Raw genomic sequence first — 25,029 nt, 5'->3', positions numbered from 1 at the left:
ATCATTGCCTTTCATAGTTTCTTACTTAAATTAAGGGCCCACTTGTAAAACACTTCAATCATAACCTTTAAGCGGTGGCATAGAAAATACATTATTTTCGACTCAAAATTGGCCCCATAGAACCCATTGTACGTCGATCCTACCACCCCGTGAAGCCCAAGTTCATTTCCCATTGGTGCCCGCATATCATGGCACCTAAAACCACGTCATTTATTGCCTGAATCTCGACCTTTATTAAGGATGTAACACCGACAGTGAAAAATCAAAGTTATTTTGGTTATAATAGCGTACTGGCTAGTCGCCAAAGAAACTATAGCTATTGAAAAGGATTGAAATTTGCTAGACACTCGATATTGAAGGGTCTAGCCAAACTCCATGGCAAAATGGAGTGGCCAAGTATTTTTCCCAAGACATTTATTCCAGGAAACGAAAGATATGCCTAGCCGTCAACACACTTACAATTGAAATCGTTTAAAAACAAATTTGTTTAAAGCGAACCATCCTCCCCGCATTCGGGAATAGATTTTGAAGACATAATAGCTCTGTCTTTATATAGTTTAAAATAGAGCCGCCGACAAAACGTTCTCTACAGTCTAAATTTTAATAATCGTGGTTCGTTCGTACTAACTACATTCGGAGATTTTAGAAATAAACGAGAAGAAATTAAAACCGGTGAGATATTTCGTTCTGCTTCTACTCTTTAACAATAATGTCCCGATTAAGAAAATAGAAAGAATTTCACAGATGATTCAAATTTTCAATTTACTGATATTGTTTGAGTTTGAGTGACGGATGGTCAAATATTTTGCAAATGATAGCGATATAGTTGAAAGAGATACGAAGAAATCAGGGTATTTCGAACGTCAGAACTCGAGAAAACCCGGTGAACTTGCCGCGGCATTGATAAAACCCCACCCAGTACATTAACAAGATGGTTGAGCCGTACAAAATTGCTATTCCCATGTGTATATGTTTTTTTGACTAATTTTAGGCTCGTCTATGGTTAATTAGCTAAACTACCCAGGCCGACCTTGCCCGGATGTTTTAGTGGAATGTAAACCGGGAAGTGTTTCTAGTCTATGCAAACACTAAATAGTCTTTGTATGAAATATCTCCATTATGTTTGTTTGTTAAGAAACAAAGATTTGCAACAACGATGTATATGTTATTAGGGGTTATTCATAAAACTAAAGTGTTAAGGGTCTAGAATAAGACGTTCTTTACTGGCTTAAAATCTTGGGGTTCGCGGACCCAACCTTGCGCATGCAACTAAACCAAACCACTTCTAGAACCTAGCTTACCCTGTTACTGATATGTGTCATGCAGTTTGGTCAAATTCTGTGACGAATTGTTGCAATGTATAAAGAACAGATATATACAGGATATTTTGGAAGATCTGTCTGATATTAAGGGCGATTTTTAGTCGAAAATGTACTATGACATTTTGTCACAAGGAACACTGTTTTTAGTGTTTTCAAGTTAAGAATGGAGTGTTTTACGGATGACTCCTTAAATTTAATTAAGAAACTGAAAGACAATGATTTCTAATTTAATTAAGGGGTCAATCATAACTCGAAACCGGTGGCCCGGACGGCAAAATGTCATTGAAGTTATATTTTCGACTCAAAATCGCCTAAAGAACATCCCCTTTAATTTCTGACGGATATTTAAATTCATAGCATACTCTAAGAGCTCCAATATACGAAATAGCAATAGAAATCCAGTGCACACGGCTGGCTGGTTTTTCTCCTGGTTAATTTCATTCGTTCCCTAACCATTTCTTCGTATAACTTTACCACATGCTACAATTCAAGTCTGATCAAACAAACTTTACTTCACTGTTACCTAACCATTTCTTCAGTTAACCTTTTTTCAACCAAATTGACCTTTTTTCAATGATGAAAACATAACCTTATACTTCAATTAAAGTTTAACCAAGTCATTAAAGGTGTTGCGAAAGAAACACCTTAAAGGATGAATCAGAGAGAGAAAGAGATGTTTTCTTAAACTTAACGAAAATCACCTCGAAGTTTGTGACAGCCAACTCTCTTATAAATGATAAAGAAAAATCATCATTTTTGTTAATTCTTTCTCGAGAGCCTGCCATTCTTGTTGCAACGAGAATTCCAATATCGCCAAACTTATCAGTTTGGTTCTTATCTGCTTATAAAAACTAAAGAAACGTTTCTCTCCCTCTCTCACATTCTCTCCCCCGCATTGACAATCTATAGAATTCAGCTAAATAATTCCGACGGCACCTGGAAAGGAGGAGAAATCTTCAAATTGAAATACAAGGGGGATGACCTAAGAGGGGAAAAAAGCGACGATTAACTTAGCACCGAGTCATCGTTTGTATAATCGCGAAACAACGGAATTGACCCTGGTTCGGACTCTGCCCCGCCAGTCCCTTGAAACGCTAGAGAGGCTGAGACTATAAAAGGCGCAACTCGACTCTTGGAAAGCTTTAGTTTTAAGTGGTAACCGTCAAGGCAACCACGCAAAAAAAGAAAGGGGGCGATCTTATTCGCTACCCGCATAGTCTTGCGGTTTATTAAAACCGAACGAGTTATAGCAATATCGAAGAGTTGTTATTTCGAAAGAAAAAGGACTTTAAAAAAACTATTTGTTTTCGATACATCCGAGCTTCATACCTTGAAGGTGGATGATAATCATGGGAAAAACTAACGTCGTTTCGATTTGCATCTTCGCTGCCATCACTGTAGCTGCAGTTGCCAGTGAGTACCCATTTTTCATTATCGCGTTTTAATTCTTGCTCGGACACCCTCGAGTTTTTGACTTTGACCATAACTATAATTGTGTCCCCAAAGTTCGAATGGTCGAAGACTTTACGTGTTATTCGAGTCTAGTTGAAAGACACGCGCCCAAGTAGAGATTTAGCCACGGTATTGAAAATAATTCCAATGCATACGCAGTCTCTGATTCGGATTGTATCTCGTGTTGGGGATATACTTTGTAAATTCTGCAATAATCCATTTTAATTCTATTCGTTTATACCTGAATGATATGGCCCTTCGAAAATATTTAAGTTGGGTACCCGATAATGTTTCAGAATCGAGGTTTGTCTATGGTTAGAGTATTACGTGTCTTGACCATCGTCCTAAGACACGAAATGGGGTCCATACCTTAGCCTATTAGACATCGACAATACGTAAAAGAAAGGTCTAAATTATGAATTGAGTGTGTTTTTGCTTCTAATATTTTTGGTTCTGGACAGTCGGGAAACTGAAGTATTCCAATTGGGCAATTGGGGGTCCGAAATAATAGGTTTTATGACGCTATTTTGTTTTAATGGGTAGTATTCCAATTGGGGGTCCTAGATAATACGTTTCATGACGCTATTTTCAATTAATGTGTAGTATTCCAATTATGGGTCTTAGATAATACGTTTTATGACGCTATTTCACTTGCCCATTAGATGGGTTACAATCAGGAAACTGAAGTATTCCAATTAGGGGTCCTAGAAAATAGGTTTTAAGATGCTAATTTCTCTGGCCCAATAGGTAATGGATGGGTTACATTCGGCATCCTCTAACCAATTGAAATTTAAAAATTTTGTGTAAATCAGAATAGTTAGTTGGAAAAATTTGAAATTTTATAATGTTCGTTTTTTTTTATATCATTCGGGTTTTAATTACGCCTTAGATAATATAATTTAAGGGTTAGGGACATTGGGAAAGAGATTACCGTCTATGATTTTAGCAGTTCACTGAACTAAGAGCGACATTTCCATTAAAAAAATTGCAATCATCAGAGAAAGGAGACGCTGGTGCAAGACATATTGGTTGGTTGGGTGGTTTATTTGTCCCTTATCAGGGGGGATAGGGAGGAAATAAGTCATTCTATCCCCACGTGCCCATTTAGCAATCTATAATCGAAGGCTAATAATCCCAATTTTATTTTTCTCGGGGGGAAGGACACATACTTCATATCTTTTAAGATATAGATACCACTTAAACATATTTCCAAAGAAAAAGTCCCTGAAAGGAAAAAAAAACCCTAATCGAGTGACGGAGAACAAATATTTCGATAAAATTTAAAAATAAAAAGAAATATTAAAACGAAATTTAAAATTTTCTCGAAATACTTCATTGCTTTGTATGGGGAATTATTAATAAGCAAATACTATTTTTTTCTCTTTAGTTCCACTCGAACAAAGTGGATCTTGCGCAAGGCAGTGTGTTGGTAAGTTTTATTTGTTTTACACATGTTCAAAAAAATGAAAGCATTTTCCAATAAGGCGAATCTATAGGCCAATATCGAGGGATCAATTATCATATTTAATTCCAAAAAGGGATTTTAGGTCTTTCAAATGAAACTGAATATGCAGATTAGGTTATGGCTCGGTAGCGACTTGGAGTTAGTTAACCCTGACTGACTGACTATTCTGACACTAAATACATTAATAGACATTGGGCTAAAATAGACCATTGATTGTTTGGTATGTTTACAATAAAGATGTTGATAGGGCTTCAAAGTTAGCAGTCCACCACAAATTTGATTCGAATTATTTGAAGAAATATCTAGCTTCTTTGTTTTAAACATACCGGACCCTCCTTCTTCGGAAGACAAGGTGGTCAAACGCCAGGCTTTATTTCACCCCCGTCCTTGAAAAGGGTCCATTAAAGAGCGACACTATCCCACCCAGGTTGAACTGGCATCCTATGTAATTGTTCAAAGGATCACTGCCAATGTACCTTAGTTTCATTGGCACTTATTAGTGTCCAAGTCGGAGGTGTCTTTAGATATATTTGTACCACCTCCAATTAACCTGACCTTTAGGCATTAGAACTGCATGTTCTGGGATTCAATAACAAAGCCTAAAATTCTATACTATACGCCATATTGGAAGAAACCCGCTAACTTATACTTTAATTTCAATTAATTAATTCATTATTTAATTCTTCATTAAACAGAGAGCTCCAAATTTAACTACGAAAATGGAAAACACTACGTCTACGATTACGAAATGGAAACAGTCAGCACCTTGGAAGGAACCACGACCGAAGCCTCAAGGTTGCACATGAAGTCTACCGTCGAGTTGCATGTCACTAGCAAATGCGAAATGGTCATGAAGGTAAATACCAACTCTACATTATCTTACGCGATGCTAATTTCAGTGTAGAACTCATCGTGTAACCAGAATTTGAATAGTGTGAACGCGGCATTCATTGCACCATGAGAGAGAAGTATATAATACTTCTCTTCGAGAGAAGTGTACCACAAAACGGGGTAATTGTAACATGATTCATCGCAACATGAGAAGAATTTGAGCAAGGTTACTAAACCGAATATCACATACGCGATAAATAGTTCCCTCATCATTGCTCTATTAGACATTAACTATTTGCCAAGGCGCGCTTCTGGATTTTTGTCCCAAGCAGGGCCGGATTAAAGGGGGGGGGACGAGGGGCACTGGCTAGAGGGCGCAAGGCTTGTTGGGGGCGCATTGAGTTAAATTATTCCTCCTTAGCAACATTTGCTGTTCCTTTTTATCGACATAAGGGGGCATATTGTCTCGGCCCCCGATTGAAAAATTGCTTAATCCGGCCCTGGTCCCAAGTCTAGACGAGGTTTGTGGGTAGATTGGTGAGAATTTTCACCAAACAGTTATTGAATTCACCCCAGGGCGCGATGCCCATCTGCACGATCTTTGGAAGAATCATGTTACATAACTAAAGTATTAAGAGGATACAGAGTGTCATCCTTCTTCTATTATCCCCTTCTGATATTATTAAGAGCGTCCGTTGGATCACGTAATGACATCTTACTGCCTTTCAATCTATTAGAGATGATAGAAAAATAATACAAGATGCTTTATCTCGTTAATATAGTCAATAGTGTCTACTCTTTGTTACTGTTTTATATAGAGACAAAGAGGAAAGGGGTATTTGAAGGCCGACCAATTTAAGAAGGGAAGTAGATTATATAAGAGAGACGTCGCGGATATTCGAGTTTAAATTCTCTTAAACTTAAATAGGACATCTAAATAACAGTTGGAAATTATTCAATTTTACTAAGAATGTACATGCACAATAGAAGATCCTAAAAGAAAAGACAACCCCACTGCTTTAACGTTATAGACGAATTCAGCATTAAAAACCAGTTATCTACATCTACCCAAGATCGAATTACAGTATCGTCTCAAAAGGGAAATGAATTTATATTTGGCACAGTGTTTAACTTCGGGTTATAGCTATCTGATTTTATCAAAAGTAAAATGAGAAAATTAGCATCTTCCTCTGGTAATTCATATTATAACAAATAATAAAAATCAACTTGTAGAAAGTAGAAATAGAGTTCTGAATTCTCCCAAAATAATACCAATACTTTATTCCATGAATTCGAGTAAAATCCCAAAAATTTCCATGAATTCATAAAAATTAGAATTCCCTCATTAAAAAACCCTGGTTTATTCCATTCATGAGTCAGGGCCGTCGAAAACGTTTGTGGGCCCCCTTCAGGACTGCCCTACACGCCTCCCGGACCCCTAGAAGGTACGGGCCCCAGGGAAACTGACCTGATTAATTACCTCGCCCCTCTTGACGACCCTTCCATGAATTCAAGTATATTTCCAAGCGTTCGAGTCAATTCCCAAAAATTTCCATGAATTCATAAAAAATATACATATATAATTCCCTATAAATTTCCACGAATTCTGTCAAAAAGTTTAAGAATTCACTTATTTTTCATTTGTGAATTGACCTAAAAAATGGATGACATAACGAATTTTATATCAAGCGTCCATCGTTTAGAGGAAGTTAGCAGCCCCTCGGAACAAAATACATAATTTGCGCTAGTTTATTTTAGAAATATCTTCTATTGGTTATTAGAATCAACCAATCAGGTTGCCCGTAGAGACTGCGAGGGTCATAATTGCGTACGAACTCCTTGAGATTGTAGAAAAGATGAAAATACAAAGTCATTCCATCCCTATTTCATTTGGTTAAAACAACGTCCCATGTTTCGAATAGATAAGGCGACAGATTTTTAGGTTCGGTGACACCAATGCCTATGAAATCTCGACACTTTGGGATTGAGGTTTCAACGCTAGTTATAGAGGGAAAACAAAACACAAAGCTCAAGCTGATAAGAAACATATTTAAGACCTTAAAGAACTAGGAGATAATCAAGGCTCATTATCTGTTATTTGGAAAGATTTGATTTTAAAAAACAGATGGAGAGTCAAGTTTTTTCTCTCTCTCTCTCGTTCCTAAATCTTTGTTCTTTAACCTACAAAGTGACACTCGAGAGATTATTATCGTTATCTCTTTGCCAGGAATATTGCGTTAATTGTTTCTCAAAATCGTTTTAAGGTTCAAAGGAAAGTTTTGCGAAAACACTTCAAAATTAAATCAGATTTCTTTTTTTTTTTATTTTGATAATTTTTCTTTTTTCGAGAGTTGATTAAGAATTTAATAAAAATGATTTAAAAACAAGTTAAGAGGTTACGTATGTACCTTATAAGATTTCAAAATAATACTTCTAAGGTCACTTTGTAGATTAGAGATGTTGAAACTCCAGTCTTCAGTGTTAAACTGCATTAGGTTTTACAAGAAATTATTTGTAAACATTAAGTCGTCACAAACAAATTAAATAGTAACAACTTCGAGTTTTTGGAATTAAATTAACTTCGAAAGCTAATACTTCAAAGGAAATTAATTTAAAATTTTTGATTTGAGCTTTTTTTGGAATTGTAGGCGACACTATCGTAAAACCAAGAAGTGATATCTAGTTTATTAGGGAGAAGGTGTAAGATGCCTAAGTATTCGTGCACCATAGTCCCAGTCCCCCTTTAAAAATACAAGGGGGGACGTCAGAGGAGGCCGGGCTACTTCGCTGCCTCTCCTCAGTCGGAAAATACAAGTAATTTTCCCGTCATTCGCGTCGCGCTGACGTGAGTTTTCAAGAACCAATGAGATGCTGGTTGTAATTTAGAGGCGGGGATTAACTCCGGACCTACGTTTGGACTGGAGATAAAGCTAGAAATGTGGCGAATTTCCAACTTCTCCCTAATAAACTAGATATCACTTCTTGGTTAAACATAATACCTCGTGACTGTAGCGTGTAGCGGGACAAGGGAGAATAGTTACTGTTACTAGGAATATGTGATTTTAAATTTCTAAATAAATATATCAATTATATATTATAGTCTCATGTTTCAAGGTCGTTCCACTTTGTAAATTCTCAATATCATCATTCTGATTAATCAAAACAAATTAGTCTCGTGAAGATCGGATTACAATATTTCCAAAATTATGTTTAACTAAGTTCAGATAAATCTTAATAATTACTGATTAAAATTAATTTAAGGTCAAAAATAATATTACTGTAAACGGATGATAATAATTCTATTCCAGTCAAATTTCCCAACAAGGAACTAAGAATCATAATCCATTGAACATATGATAATATCACGGGCTTCAAATTACAAGATTTGATGTAGGACATGAACGAGGGGTCAGTCACTAAAGCCCGCATTTACGCGAGATAATGCTCACCCCTTTTTGCTTGTTCTCCTGCTTAACAAACTAAGTTCAGATGGGCGTCGCGTCGTGGGTGGGTGAATTCTATAAGTGTTTGGTACACTAAGCAATCAAAACACAAACCTTGATTGTCTTGACGTGAGACAAAATCCACAGGTGCACCTTGACAAATAGTTAAGCTCTAATAGAGTAATGATGAGGGACTTATTTATCGCGTATGTGATTCGGTTTAGTAACATTGTAGTAAATGTTCTGGTGTTGGGAAGAATAAGGTTACAATTATCCCGCGTTTTGGTACACTTCTCTCGAAGAGAAGTATTATATACTTCTGCTATTACTAGTGTTTCTTCTAGTCCAGAAAGATTGAGGATTTAAGGTTCCGAGAAGTATTTAAACTTCTTAAGATTGTGGTATATATTCAAAGGGATATTATTTTCTTCTGTCATATCGGGTTTCCCTATTACTTTTGAACACTTATCTTAGCTTATATCTAAAGAAATACATTTATTTACAACGGATAAGAAAAGGAGAGATAACACTCGAGGGCTTTTCCGTAAACAACAGAAAAGCAATCAATCTTTACTAACTGCGCAGCTACTTTCAGTGTTTTCTTACACTTCAACAAAATACTAATATGCTCATACCAAACACACTTACTACTTAGTTGTTACTTATGCAAATTCATAAAATATAAAGAGGAATAAAGTTTCTAGCGCAGGTTCATGGCTACGTCATAAAAATTCTAGAATTGAAGGGAATGTTTGTGATAGTTTTGGATAAATGTTACTATAAAATAGATTTCCTCAATATCAAAATTGCAGTAAACAAACTAATTAGCAGCATGTTTTAAGCAAACTAGGGATAGGTTTTGATTTTCAGTAATGAGAAAAAAATATGTAAATTTTAGCTCTCCGGTGTCACTTTGGAGCAATCTGAAAGCACCGATTCAAGAAGGAGGATTCCCGCCGATTTGGATGGTTCTTTCCGACGATCGTTGGAAGCTTACCCATTGAGGTTCTCTTTCCAAAACGGCCGAGTCGAGAATGTGTGTCCACGTAACGAGGAGACCATCGAAGCCCTCAACATCAAGAGAGCCATCTTGTCCGCTTTCCAAACCACCACTGGAAACCTGGAAGATTCCGAACAAGTTCTTGAGGTCATTAATAACAAATAGGTTCAGTAGGATAATTTTTTAACAAAAACTGAACATAATCTAACAGACTGACATCTCTGGAACATGTACGACCACCTACGAGGCCTTACCCCGCGGTTATAGGACACAATCCATTCGCAAGATCAAGAACTTGGCATCTTGCTCAGCCCGAGAGGAATCACCACTTTTCGATTCCAAATCGAAGCCCCTTCTGAAGGGAATGCAAGAATGCACTCAAAACTACCGATCCAACCGATTGGAAAGCGTCCAATGCACGGAAAGCCATCTTCTCCGACCATTCTCCAGGCAACAAAAGAACGGCGCCCTAACCAAAGTTACCCTCTCTTTGACTTATAGAACCGAGGGACGAAGCGCTTTCACCGGAAACGGTACGTTTGAGCCCTTCAAGACAGCGTTCAATTTAATATAATGATTTCGCGTTACAGAATACTTCGCTGACCAAATGGAACTCAACTTTGATCATTCCGAAATCGAACGGGAACAACGCAATGAAAACATCGCCAAGGCCGACGAAGCCTTGAGAGCCTTGTCCCAAGCTTCCGTCAACGACATCCGCCCATCCGTTCCCCGTCTCTTCACCAACTTGGTTCACAGTCTCCAACCCTTAGCCCACCCTGATCTGGTTAATATCTACCGTCGAGTCAGCCGATTATGCCCTGGAAACGAACGTGCCAACAAAATGTTGGTTGACGCCATCGCCATGTGTGGAAGTTCCGGTGCCGCTAAGATGGTTTTGGAAATGGCCTCCAACGGAGATTTGAGCGACGCCGATCTTACATTGTACCTAAGCTCTTTAGTCTTCGTCAAGAACCCCAACAAGGAAATGTTGGTAGCCTTGACGCCTCTCTTGGAACGTCGCGAATCTTTCTTGGGTGTCTCATCTCTGGTTCACACCTACTGCTCCAAGAACCCTGAATGCCAACGCGAACGTGAAGTTCAAACCATCGTCCGTAAAATCGCCAACGCCTTGGGAGGCAACTGCCAGGGTAACAACAAGGACGAGACTTTGACCATCTTGAAGGCTTTGGGTAACATGGGAGTTAACAGCGAAGTTGAAAGCACCCTCCAACAATGCGTTCAAAACAAGGATTTGGGAGATGAAATTAGAGTCGCTGCTTTGCAATCATTCAGACGCGTACCTTGCCAATCTAAACCAGTAAGTTAGATGTTTACTTTTCAAAAAGCGCCTTAAACCATTCGAAAAGATGTTTAACGCTTAAACGCTTCTTAACAGTTGAGCACCATGATGGACGTTTTCCGTGACCGATTGGAAAAAGTTGAAGTACGAATTGCCTCTTTCAATGCCATGATGAAATGCCCCAACATGGAAGTCATCGAAGTTGTTAAAGACATGTTGGCTAACGAACGAATTAACCAAGGTAACTATTAACATAACACGAAGGTTTTTCCCCAAAAATTAAACTAATTGAATAATTTCATCTACCAACACAGTCGGATCTTTCGTCTTCACCTATTTGGAAAAAATTCCCCGCGCAGAACGCCAAGAAATGGACTTGAACAAAATCATGGACGACGTCGCAATGATGAACAAATTCAACACTGACTTCAGGAAATTCTCTCGAGCTTACAGCAACAACTTCTTCTTGAAATCGATTGATTTCGGTGCTTCGGCCAAGGCCCAGTCCGTTTTCACCCCTGAAGGTTTCTTGCCCCGATCATTGATGCTCAACTTGACCGTCGATGTTTTCGGTAACAACGTCAACTTGTTGGAAATCGAAGGACGTGCCGAGGGAATGGAACGACTTGTTGAGTCACTTTTTGGACCCGAAGGATATCTTAGAGGAGAGTCCAACAAGAACAAAAAGAACAAAGCCAGGCAAGAAGAACGCGCCATTGAAATGATGGGACACAAAGTAAGTCTTAGCACAATACTGGTGAAGAAATATATATTAATCATCTAATACTTTTAAAAACGCAGTACAATGCCAAAGGACTTTTCCACCGAGAATCTGTCGCCTCTGTCGATATGAAAATCTTCGGAAACTCCATGTTGTACAAACGATTCGGTATGGAGAACACCAACAACGTCGGTATGAGTTACGAAACTATGTCTTTACCCGAAATCCTAAACGCTATGGCCGTCGACCGCGACTACACTTTCACCAAGAGCGCCGTATTATTCGATACCACCTTCACCGTTCCCACCGCCGGTGGTTTGCCCCTTAGGTTAACCCTGGACGGAACTACTTCCGTTGATCTTAAAATCAAGGGTAAAATGGACATGAGGTCTCTCGACAGTATTGACGTTTCCGGAGTCTTCCAACCAAGGTAGGGATAATTAAGTCCCCTTGATAATGCATTCTTAAGTTCAAAACTAAAAGTAATCTAACAAATTCAAACAAACAAATAGTGGTGCCATTGAAATGTCGGCCACCATGAGGGTCGAAGCTACCAAAACCAGCAGCGTTGGACTGAGAATAATCGCTAATTTGCACAGTTCCACCATGATTGACGGTTTATTGAAGATCCAATCAGGCAAACTTGTCAAGTCTCAAATCAACGTACCCAGAGAAAATGTTGAGCTTTTCGACCTACAGTACGTGTCCTTTAAAAACTAACGCAAAAGTTTAAAATTTTTACATTGATTTTAACCGTATTATTTTTATTAGGACCCGAATCTTTTTGATCAAGGGTGACAAAGAAGAAAGCCCAGCTATGGCTTACTCCAATGACGTCAACACCGTCAGAAAATGCGTCGGAAACGACATCGTTGGCATGCAATTGTGCGGAGAGATGGAACTACCCACCAGCCGAAAGGGAATGCCATTGTTTCCCTTAAACGGACAAACCTTCTTGAAGGCTTACTTGCACAAAACCGACACCACCTTGACCCGATACGATTTCGATATGAGTTACAACAACAACAACGAGAAGATTGACTTCCTTTGCAAGTTCAACACCCCCGGATCCAACATCGATCGCGAAATCTCCGCCGGACTTCAGGTCAACTACCAAGAGAACGATATGACCTTCAACCTTTTCGCTCGCGCTCCCGCCAATAGAATGGCCATCACTGGAAAGCACATCAACAACGATGCTGAAAGGCGATTAACCCTCGCAGCCAGCGTAAACGACATGGAACAAATGTCCGTAGAAGCTACAATGGCTACCAGCCAAGACGAAAACGGTGGTTTCTTGTACACTCCATCCTTGATCGTTCGTGGACCAGTTAACAACGCCAAGAACATTCTGACCGTACGCGGAAACACCTTAATCAAAGTCGGAGAGAAATACAGTGCTGAACTTTCCATTGAAGACATGACCGTTCGGCCAGTAGTATTGAAAGGTACGTCGTGTCTCAATTTCTTTATATTTACAATATCACTTGATTTTTCTAAACTTTAATAACAGGAGAAGTATCTTTGGGCAACCGTAACGAAATCCAAATGGGTCTCTCTTCATCCGCTGCCGAACTCAGTCTCAATGGTTACCTAACCGCTCGAAAGAACGCTTACGCTATGAAGGGAACTGTCGAATACAAGTTGAACCGAGGCAGAAAAGAAAAGCTCGAAATTGCTGGAAAATTCCGTGACCACTCCGCCAACTCCTTGGTTAAATACTCTGGAACAACATCCATCCATTGCACCGCTTTGCCTGAATACCGTACCGAGATGTCTTTCGAAACCCAAAGTACCGAAGGACAAATCGAAAACAGTTTAGAATTAACTGTCGGAGATAGTAAATCTGGAAATCTTCACAAGATCACCTTGCAAGAGATTCTCAAGTACGAAGGTACCCTTTCCAACAACAAGGCAGAAGCCAGCTTCCGTCTCATCTATCCTCAACGAGACATCGACTTCCTCGTCAAGGGAGAACACGAAAACACCATGAACTCCATCAAGGATCAAGTTACTGCTCGTCTTGGAGCCAACACGGAATACGTTATGATTTCCAGCGCTTCGATGGAAGGTATGAACGTCAACGGAAACTTCAAGCTCGACAGCACTTTGGGAGGATCCATCGTTAACGTCGAAGTCTCCACCCGTACCGATGACCGTATTACAGCCAACCTCATCTCCGAATACAAGGGAAGAAACTTCGTCAAGGCCGAAATCAGCTACTTGAACAGGGGTGACAACAGAAAAATGGACGCCGAACTTAAGACCGAAATGACCGCTTTCCGCAACCCTAAAATGAGCGCCAACTTAAAGGTCAAGTCCGACGAAGGCCGTCACTACACTGCCAGTGCCAACTTCGATATGGGACGCGGATTATACGCTGTCAACACCCAGTACACCTTCATTCGATCCATGAACCATCGAGCCTCCGCTCTTTTGCAGACCCCCAGCAAGGCTTACAGCGCCGAAGCCGTGACCGAAGGAAACTCGGAGCAATTCTCCATGAAAGCCAACCTTCTCGCCGATCGCCGCATGACCGCTTTAGTTAACATTCTCAACAGCGAACGAGTTAAAACTTGCTCCTTGAACTTAATGATGGACGCCGATCGCGATACCACCAACAGCATCAGATTCGAAGGAGAATACAAGCCAGAAGGAAAAGGACACCAAGGAAAATTTAGTCTGAGCTACCCTGGTAACAGAATGTCCGGTTCCTTTGATGGAAGCGTGGAGGGAAGCCTAAGCAAGCGCGCCAAGAGCAACTTGAATGCCGAACTCGAATACACCGAAGGCCGAAGAGTCCGAGTTGAAATGAGCGGGCACGTTAACCGTAAGAGCGCCGGAGTAATTGCCCAAGGAGAAATCAAGATGCGTACCCCCTTCGAAGGCATGGAAGAAATGTCTTTGGGAGTTCAACACACCGAAATGAACAACGAGATGAAAAATGAAATTAACGCGGAATACCAAAGGGGAAAGAAAATCTCTCTGACAACCGAAGTAAAAGTAAGCTCCGATCCCAACAACGCTTTCTTGGATATCGCCGCCCGACTAGCTACTCCCTTCAAGGATTTCGAATACATGACTGGAAAGACCTCCTTCAAAATTAATCCCGCTGATGCGAGCTTCACCATCATGGGACGTCGCGCTAACCGAGTTTTAGAAGTTACCGGTGCCGCCTCCAAACAGCCTTTGTCCTTAACTCTCAACATGACCACCCCATACGATACATTGAGCCAGGCTTCCGCTTTCATGGCGATCGAGCCCACCAACGCTGGACAATTCAAATCCCAAGCCGAAGTTATGTACAACAACAGACACCAATACACCGTCGCCATTGAGGGTAACACCGACAGCAACGACAGGCAAAGATCTTGCACTTTGGAAGTCTCCACTACCACTACCATCCGCAACTACGAACGAATGAGGACTCGTCTGACCTACAACCATCTTAGGAGGGAAATCAACGCTGCCTTAGACTCTTCTTTAAACAACGAGAAATTGACCCTCAAATTCAAGGGTTTGAACTCAAACAACCGTAATGGCAAGAATATGTATGGATCCTTCTCCTACAGTTCAACCATGGACAAATACCGCGTTGGAGAAATCGTTGCTAAACACACCAGCGACAGCAACAAAATGCTCACAAGCTTGACCGCCCAACTCATCAACGACATCGTTGTTGAAAGCGAACTCTCCTTCAACTCAGCCGAAAACACCGAAGCTGGATTCTCCTTCAAGGGAAACAACTTATTTAAGAGAGCCCTCGTCGTTTCGGCTAATGGAAAATTGGAGGGAAGTAGAATGACCGCCAACGCCATTTACAACTACGGAGATTCTAACAACCGCGCCGACATGTCCGCCGTTTTAACTCAAGGAAGGAACCTTTACAATGTCAACGCTCGTCTTAACGTCATCGCACCAGACATGAACATGGACGACATTCGATTTAACTTCGAACACCAAAGGCAACAAATGCTCTTCACTACCCAAATGACCGCTTCAGCCAACAGGAAGGAGTACAAGGCCAGCCACGAGCTTAACATCAACGACAACTCCAACTTCGTCAGCAAATTAAACATTTTCACCCCCATCAGGAAATACAGATCCATCTCTTTCACCGTCGACCAATCATCCAACCGTAACTCTGCCAAGCACGTTAGCGAAGTCATGGTTTCCGGAGTTAAATACATCGCTCTTACGGGAGAGTACAGCCACCGCCCACAAAACCGCTACAGCAGCACCTCCGCTGCTAAAATGAGCATGCTGGTTCCCTTTGAAAGCCTATCCGATTTGGCTATCGAGACTAGCTACGAAGTCGATGCCGCCCGATCCTTTTACCAACCTCGTTTGAACATTGTATATAACAAAAATGGTCGCTTCGACTTCGAAGCTAAATTGGACAACTCCATCGAAACTCCAATTTTAATGGCGAAATTGACCTCCACCATCCGTAACATGGAAGATATGGCTTTCTCCGGTAAATTAGACACCAACTCCAACGAAAAAATGGTCGAAGCCTCCTTCAAGTACGCTACCGAACGAGAAGTGACCGGTCGAATTTCTTACATGTATGAAAGGAACTCTTACAGCACCAGAATCACCATCACCACCCCATTCCGTGGAATTAGAACAATGGGATACCAAGGAACCCTTTCCTTCAAGAGAAACGAGAAAGAAGGCGACATCAAGATCAACTACGAAAACAATAAAATCAACCTAAACGGAAAATTCACCCCCAACTCCTTCGCCTTGAGCTACGCTACTCCATATTCCGGATACGAAAGGGCAGCTCTTCGTGGATCTTTGAATGGCAACCTCCAACGCTTTGACGCCAATTTGCAATGCGAATATTCTAACAACAAGAAAATTGACGCCACTCTCACCCACGAAACCGACGAGAAATTAATCACCCGATTGGTTATAACTACCCCATTCAGAGGTTACAAAAACATGGTTGTCAACACCGAAATGCAATTGGTCGGAGACTTGAAAATGGCGTCCTTTTTGGCCCAAAGGGAAAACCAGAAAGCCCTTCGAGTCACCGGAAGTTACGAATTCAGAGATAACGGCTTGACTGTTCAAATGAACATGGAGAGTCCATTCCGCAATGCTGAGATGATGAGATTTGATGGATCCTTCAACAAGATCAACGGAGGTTACCGATTCAGCACCAGCGCCCAATACGGTCCCGAAGCTATTCAAAGAATCAACGCCAACGGAGAAATTACCACCGGTAGCGAAAAAAGGGTCACTTTCACCTTGGACACTCCATTCCGTCCTTGCAAGAACGTGGAATTCCAAGCCGTTTTGAACGACCAAGAACTTCGCACTAGCCTTCAATACGACGAACCATCCAAGAAAAGCGAACTTGTCTGCAAATTGAGAACCATGCCAAATGGTTTTGATGGAAGCTTTGAACTCAACACTCCATATTTCACCACCACCTCTGCATCGGCACGTTACGCCAACAAACGTGACGAAATCAACGGAAAGGTTGAACTGACTACTCCCTTCAACGCTATTCCTTACTTTAAGGGAGAAGGAACCGTTGGAATGACTCCAGACAGCTACAATTTCGAAATCACCACGAAGACGAATGAAAACTCCCGCCCAATGGTTCTTAACGGATTTCTAAAGCTTCAAACCGGATTAACAGAGTTCCAAATTAAAGCCGAAAACATGGCCACCCATCCCATGGAAATGACCGGTGCCATCAAGGGTAAGGATAGCACCTCAATGGAAGCCAGCCTCAACCTCAACTTGGGTCGCAGAGATGAGCACTCTCTCGTCGCTTCCTTTAAGAACCCTGGAAAGGAAATGAACGCCGAAGTTCAGCTAAGGTCTCGCTTACTTTCAACCAACGAACTCAACGCTAAAATGAACGTCAACTTTGCTGACAAGCGTCGCATGAACTTTGACGCAAGCTTGGAAAACGCCGCCCACAAAATGTCCACCTCCTTTAAAAGCAACCCAAGAGGATTGGAGCACGAATTCAAATTATTCACTCCACTCATTTCGAGAAACGAATTCTCCACTCGTCTGACTTATTCCAACAACCGCAAGGTCATTAACGGAAAGTTCGTTGTAATCGCCAACCAAGAGCCTCACTCTTTAGAAGTTTCATACGACGGAAGCGACTCTTTGCAAACAACCGCGAGTCTCGAAGCTCGTTGCCGAATGATTCCAGCCGGTATCTTCAAGGTTGAAGGCAAATTGATGACTCCCAAGGACAATTCCGCCATCTTAAACGTTAACGTTATGAGCGGGGACAACCACAGCTTAACGGCTAAGTACAACTACAACAAACGTCCCTTCTTGAACGTCGACGGTACCTTGGAAATGGAATCACCTTTTTTAACCAAACGCGCTCTCTCCGTCAATGGCAACCTCATCTCGGAGCCAAGCCGACGATTCGAATCCACCTTGGTCGTAGACGGTATGTACAACGGTCAATCCCGATTGTCCATCAACATGAGACGCGAAGAAGGACGCTCTTTGGATGGTTTAGTTAACTTGAACCTCCCAACCGGCCCAGTACGCATGTTCAGAGCCGACTTGAAGGCCAAGACCGACGGAACTCCTCAAAACTCCGAACTCTCTTTGGATGTTGAAACTTCCATGCAAAACGCCCGCCGCATGAGCTTAGGATGCAAGAGCAAAACATCGCCCACCGCCTTTGACCTATCGGTTAACATGAGGCTACCAGTCAACGGAATGGAAACCGTTTCTCTTTTGACCACCGTACACAAGAACCGTGAAATGACCCGTTTTGCACCCCGAGTGACCTTAACCCTTCCCAGCGAAAAGTACGTTCTATACGGCAACTACGAAAACGAAGCCGCTTTGGTTGGAACCATTGGTTATGAAATGACCGGACAAAAGGGACAAGCTGGAATCCAATACGGAGAAAACGAAGTTAAACTCACCCTTCAAACACCCATCACCGGACACGAAAGCTACTCTGTTGCCGGAAGCATGAAGAACGAAAGAGGCCGCAACGTCATGACCATCACCTTCGAAGACCCCCGATCCGAACGCTCTACCTTCACTGGATCGATGAAATTCCACAGCACCGTCAACTTCATGGGAGAAATGACCCTTCGTACTCCGTACAGAAGCTACAGAGACGTGAATGTTCAAATCCGCCAACAAAACAGACGCGGAAATCTCCTAACTTCCTTCCAATGCAACTCCGAGGGCGAGCGAAAGACCTACTTTCACTTCGAACACCAAACCACCTCCGCTAACCGCGTCGGAAACGTTGAAATAATGCTTCCTTTCTCCAGTTTGGACTCTATTAAAACCGATTACACTTACGGAGACAAAAAAGTCACCCTGAACGGAGAGGTCAACGGAAAGAGATATTTGGAAATCGAAACAATTAACGACGAAGAAAAGAGTTTCGTTCTGTCTCTTCCCAGTTTCCCTTACACCTTGAAAGGATCCTGCAAGATGACACCCGCTGTTGAGCTTAACTTAGTCAGTATTGCCCCAAGCAGAACCATGGGATTCACCAGCGTCACTCAAACTACCGACAACAGCTTCAGCCAAACCAGCAGAATCACCTTCGATGAAAAAGAAAACTCCGTTTTCTCCTACGAACTCCGATCAGCCCCCAGACGTAATGGTGGAAGCGAAATGGTCGCCAGAGTCAACTTGCCAGTCAGGTCTATGGAAATCAGAGCTGAACAGGCCCCAACTAGTAACGGAGCCATCATGACCTTCGATATCCTCTTCGATGCTGCCAGGAACCCAGACAAGAACTTGAAAGTCACCTTAGAACATTCCAACCTCGGCGGATACAGAACTATGGCACGAAAATTGCAATGCACCATTTCTTACCCTCAAATGAGAAAGGTATTATTACAGCACAAGTCCACTATTTAAAGTCATACTAGGCTTACTGCTATAGTAAAGTATCTTCTTGTCCATAGTCAATTACAATTTGGTGTAATTTATTTAAAAATCCCAGATAAAGTGAAAGACAGATTAAGGGATAGTGTTATGAAAAATTAAATGGTACAAGATTTAAAACTTAATTCTTTTTCTCCAGGAAATCGTTGCTCGTGGTGAATACAACATCAACTCCAAGGAATTCTTCGCCCGCGGAGAGGTCGAATACTCCCGAGACCAACGTAAGAACACCGTTTTCGAAATCCGTGCCCAAGATCAATCCCGAAACAAGCGAGAATGCAACTACAACTTCGCTATCCTGGCCAGCAACCCAGCCGCTCGCGTCGATATGAAACTGAACGGAGAAATGATCAACACCGCCGATGAAATGAACGCTGGACTTAAAATGAGCTTCTTGGGACAAAACGGTCGTGAGAGAATCAGCGAACTTCGCGCCAAGATCGAAAAGTTGAAACAGAAGTTGGAAGTTACGGTAAATATTTAAATTTAAATTGTAATCTAACCTAAGACTAATGGTTTGATTTGTTTTCAAACAAAGACCCGCATGAACGAGGAAAGATCCCAATTGTTGGGCCGTCTTTTCAACCGAGACGAAGAATTTACCATGGAATTCGACCATACCGTAAATGATGCCCCTAACATGCACGGTCACTTCCGCCTTAGCCAACGTCATCGCAACATGGATGTCACCTTGAAATCCGGTGAAGGTAAAACTATTCACTTACTTTACCCATTGAAAAAGTCGTACTTAAAATTACTTCCTACAAATCAACAGAAACCATGAACATCAAGGCCGCCATGCCAGAAAGCCACATTCACGTTGAACTGGCCCACAGCAAGGAAAACGAACCTCGTACCTCAGACGCTCTCTTCCACCTTAGCTTGAACCAGGACCGTATCTTGGCATCTCGCTTGAACTATCGTCCCGAGCTCTTGTCCGACGTTAGCGACAAAGTTTCTTCCATGTCATCCAAGGCTTACAGGAGAATGGCCCGATCCGTCAACGACTATGCCCAAAGTTCCAATGAAGAACTCTACTACGCTGCCCGCAGAATGAACCAGATCGCCGAACCCGAATTCAGCTCCGTTAAAAACAGCATGGCCTCGGAAATGAACGAAATCAACAACGACTACCAAAGGATGTCGTACAACGTAAAGAAGATGTACATGAGGAACGAGTTCTACATGAAATCCATTCACGGATCAGCTAGCCAAATGCTCAACGCCATGAGGTAAGTTTTATTATTTCATCCTTTTGGCAATTTATTAATCATTAACATTCCTCAGCGAAATGGGATCCAGAATGATGAACTGCATGAACAACTGCTTCAAATCTGCCGCTTCCTATATCGCCGAGAAATACGAAACTGTTGTCCGTCAAATGAGTTCCGCCATGAGATGTATTGCCGCTGCTTACCAACGAGTTCAAATCAGAATGATGGAAATGAGACAAGAATTGGAATACTACCTCGATGACTTGTACAACGAAGCCTTCAGCTATTTAGTCATGATGTCAATGGACTTGGCCGATGCCAGTGCCGAATACTACGAATACTATTACGATCGCGTTGGACAAATGATGGAACCAGTCATGCGCAGAATGAGTCCCTTCTTCGAAATGGTCGTCGACTTTGCAAAGATTATTTCCAGTAAGTACTGAATAACTATGAAACTAAAATAGATGAGCACGCCTAACTTTATGTAACTGTCCAGACAAAATGGGCGGATTCTGCGAAAGCGAGACTTGCCAAGCATTGAAAAAGATTTCGTACGATGATATTTCCCGAAGTGTTTCTCGCAACTACCTCAGGGTTAGCAAGATGGTCCGAGATCTAGTAAGAAACGCCGGACACTACGCCGAAGTCGTCATCAAGTATGTCCGTGAACACAAGCAAATTAACAACTTGAACGACATGATGCACCAAGGCTTCGACAGCGTTCGTCATACCGCTTACCATCTAGGCTTTGACACTTTGGTCATCAACATCTTCGAAGAGATCTCTGCCAAGACTGTAAAGATCTTGTACGCTTCTCTCATTGGCGCCATCGAAGAATTCTCCGACGTCAGGAACAGCGTAAGATTGACCGTTGAACCCGAACACGGACGCGTTGAATTGAAAATGAAATTGCCGCTTGCCGCTGCTGCCGTGACATCTCTCAAGGATTTGCAAAACATCGACTACAGTCAGTTAGGATACTTGGGCAACATGTTGGACAGTAACAACTTCGCCGACTTTTATTACCAATACAAGAAGTACTTCGATCCCAACTTCTACATTCCTCCATTCAACGGCAAGGCCATCGTCGCCGGAAATCAACACTACATCACCTTCGACAACTTCCATTTCGATTACGCTGGAGAATGCTCTTATTTGTTAGCTAAAGACTTTGTCGACGGAAACTTCACCGTTTTCGTTAACTACGTCCGCGATCCCGTCCAACGCGCAGTCCGTAAATCACTCGTTATGATTGCTGATGGTGTTAAGATCGAAGTTGGAAGCGACTACAAGGTCACCAAGAACGACGAAAAAGTCGAACTTCCGCAAGAAATCACGCCTAACGGAATTCGCGTCACGATGGAAGACGGAACCATCTTCATGGGAGACGAACGCAGAGGATTCGCCGTGCGATGCAACTTGGAACACGACATCTGTACTCTCGAATTATCTGGATTCTACTTTGCCAAGACCGGAGGTCTTTTGGGTAGCTTCAACAACGAACCAGCTATGGACAAGATGAACCCACAAAACGAAATGATGGAAAATGTCGAAGAATTCGCTACCAGCTGGAGAGTCGGTGACAAATCTTGCAAGGCCACCAACGTTGCCAAACAAAGCGCTGACGAGCCCATTGTCCGAGAAGAGTGCGGAAAATTATTCGATTCCAATGAGTCCCCACTGAGATCTTGCTTCGGTTTGGTTGCTCCTCGTCCATTCTTAGACATGTGCATCAACGACTTGACCTACGTCCGACGTGAAAACCACCGACAGAAGAAGAGTTGCACCGCCATCGCCGCCTACTTGGAAAGATGCCGAGAAGAAGGTGTCGAACTGAGAATGCCCAGCTATTGCGGTAAGTAATAGCAACACTGGATTATATATAATCCAAGATTCTCAAAACTTAAATCTAACCGTATTAATTTCTATCATTAGTTCGTTGCGAGAGGTACGATGGTGAAGAGATGAAGGGAGGTGACTTGATCACCATCGCTTCCCCTAGCACCAAGTCTTCCGATGTCGTTTTCGTTGTTGAACAAGGCCCCTGTAACAAGGAAATCAACCCAGTCATCACTCGTTTGGCCAACAACCTCGAAGAAGGATTGAAGTCCGATGGATACAACAAGATCAGATTCTCCGTTGTCGGATTCGGAGGCGAAGGCATCCACGCCGAGCCCCATGTCGTCACCATTGACGGAAAAGCTTTCGGAAATGGTCGATCACTCAGCACCACCTTGGGTAACTTGCCACTCAAGCGCAACCAAGTCTCCTCCAACGTCTTCGACGCTTTAAGATACGCCGCACGCCTGCCCTTCTTAGCTGGAGCAACTAAGACCTTCATTTTAGCCAAATGCTCCGCTTGTCGTACCGAAGAAATGAAGGTTTGTAGGGTAACATCGATGAAAACTTATTTCACTCAATGTACAGTCGAGTAAGGTTAATTATTAAACGCAATTTCTTAAATTTAACAGGGAGATTACAGCGAGATGTTGAGGACCATGTTGGACAGCGACATCACTCTTCACACCATCTTCGATATGGAACCAGTTAGCCGAGGCTCAGGCAACAAGGACAAACTTTCCAAGAAAGTAATTGGTAAGTTGATCTAAATTCAAAATCGAAAAGTGTCCGCCAATATTGACATTATTTTTCCCATAAAGGTATTGACAAGACGGTTGCCTACACCAACAAGGAAAGCGGAGACAGAGACCTCCTGGCTCAACTTAGGTTGCCCAAGGATCTCTGCGTTCCCCTTTCGCTGGAAATCAACGGTTCAGTCTTCAACACCAAGAAGGTTACCAACAAGAAGAGTATGGACATTTTCTCAAGGAGAATCCTAAGGACCCTTCAACCTCCGGAATGCCAACGATGCGAATGCTTGACCACTAACTACGGAATCGGAAAGAGCGTTTGTCAACGATGCATCTCTCCGGTTGTCGCTAGCATGACCATGGTAAAACTTTGTTCGAACTATTTTATATAGTCTTTGGGAAAATTACGAAATAGATACAGAGTCTAAATTAAACATAAATTACAGGATGATCTGGATTTCTACGACGGTAAGAGCGTGGACGATGAAATTTTAGAGGCAGCACCTACTAAGGCACCCGCCAGGAAGTACAAGACACCAGATAGAAAGACCTTATCTTCGAAGAGAACCCGTAAACAAAACTGAGAAAAATGCTCAACAACTGCGATAAATGTTTCTTTTAAAATACTAATAAAAAATTTGTAAAAAAATTATTTCTATTCTAATTTAGAATTATAATATTATTCTTTTGTGCCAAAACAAAGCATTTGTTCTCTTATTTAATTAATTAACTAATCAAAAACGAACGAAACAACCAATATTTCTATCATCCCTTCTATATTTTTAATTTCCTTCCCATCCAATGTTTATTTCCTTTTTTGTACTATAAAAAGAATCGTGTATGCTATTTATAATAAAATTTGACTAAAATTGAAATCTCACTGAGGTATTTTTTAAAACACATATATATTTTCCAGTGTTAATTTAGTAACAATGATTGATATAAATATTTCTTTTGTAAGTGATTGTGGGTACAAAATTACAGTAACGAATACTGATACGGAAACAAGTACTCTACCGTATAATATTCAACAATAAACTTAACAAAAAATTGTGCAAAATAGAAATAATTAATTAGTAATAACATTAGTATTATTCCCGAAGTTAATAATTATACCACGATTTTAGGCTGCCCTGAATTAAGTTTCAGGTACAGGGGAACCATGACTTCAGTTTATCTACTTCCGAGAACACAATAATAAAAAAAAACCCTTACGTTTAGAAAAACAATCGACGTTAGGTTAAAATTTTGTTAGTAACAATATAAAAATTAATTTTCTTACAATAAAAATAAAAGCACTATATTTTCTAATTAACTACTTCATTATGCTATTGGTAATACACCGGTAATAAAATATATTTGTCATTTTTGGCTCATTTTGATTGGTGGGGATATATAATTTTTTTTTTCTTTCATAAAAAATAACAGATATGAAAATTGTTCGATAAACGCTTTCACAGTATTTGAAAATTAATATAAACATACAAATAACAACGAATAAACATAACCTAAACAAGTAGAATTTTTTTTCAGTCTCTACTTTGGGGGTTATGGCACTTGGTGACTATTATAATGGCAGTTTTATACTGTTCACTGGTTAAATAATAGGTCAAAAAATTGAAGGGCACCGTTAAGATATGGTCCTTTCTGGTCTCTACCATAAATAGGTTAAATAACCCCGCCTAATGTAACATTTTTAATAAACGTAAAAGGCCAGGTAACATAACATTATACCTTAAAAGAACGGCCTTATCCTAAATATAAAAGGAA

At 41.3% G+C, this 25,029-nt stretch overlaps 1 protein-coding gene across 2 annotated transcripts; it reads left to right on the top strand.

The window, feature by feature from the left end:
- Positions 1 to 523: 523 nt before the first annotated feature.
- Positions 524 to 24,134, top strand: LOC149610478 (uncharacterized). 2 transcript variants are annotated; one of them, XM_089859657.1, is made up of 22 exons: positions 524 to 672; positions 2,232 to 2,735; positions 4,162 to 4,203; positions 4,935 to 5,095; positions 9,412 to 9,660; positions 9,725 to 10,046; positions 10,104 to 10,834; positions 10,913 to 11,057; positions 11,131 to 11,552; positions 11,618 to 11,967; positions 12,050 to 12,235; positions 12,309 to 12,985; positions 13,051 to 19,394; positions 19,591 to 19,923; positions 19,990 to 20,158; positions 20,227 to 20,683; positions 20,739 to 21,100; positions 21,165 to 22,523; positions 22,604 to 23,058; positions 23,140 to 23,263; positions 23,329 to 23,621; positions 23,706 to 24,134. In XM_089859657.1, exons 2-22 carry the CDS (start codon positions 2,663 to 2,665, stop codon positions 23,841 to 23,843), a joined length of 13,392 nt encoding a protein of 4,463 aa, XP_089715783.1. In that variant the 5' UTR covers positions 524 to 672; positions 2,232 to 2,662; the 3' UTR covers positions 23,844 to 24,134. The 2 variants fall into 2 exon arrangements, with proteins under 2 accessions (XP_089715783.1, XP_089715784.1); XM_089859658.1 differs by having other exon boundaries at positions 525 to 672; positions 22,604 to 23,049.
- Positions 24,135 to 25,029: the final 895 nt, after the last annotated feature.

The sequence above is a fragment of the Phalangium opilio genome, unplaced genomic scaffold, assembly GCF_054372755.1.
Source record: "Phalangium opilio isolate 3A_F unplaced genomic scaffold, DU_Popi_V2 ptg000329l_1, whole genome shotgun sequence".
In the NCBI taxonomy this organism is placed as follows: domain Eukaryota; kingdom Metazoa; phylum Arthropoda; class Arachnida; order Opiliones; family Phalangiidae; genus Phalangium; species Phalangium opilio.
Note: the sequence above shows the minus strand (reverse complement) of the source record. Positions and strands in the feature narration are given on the sequence as shown.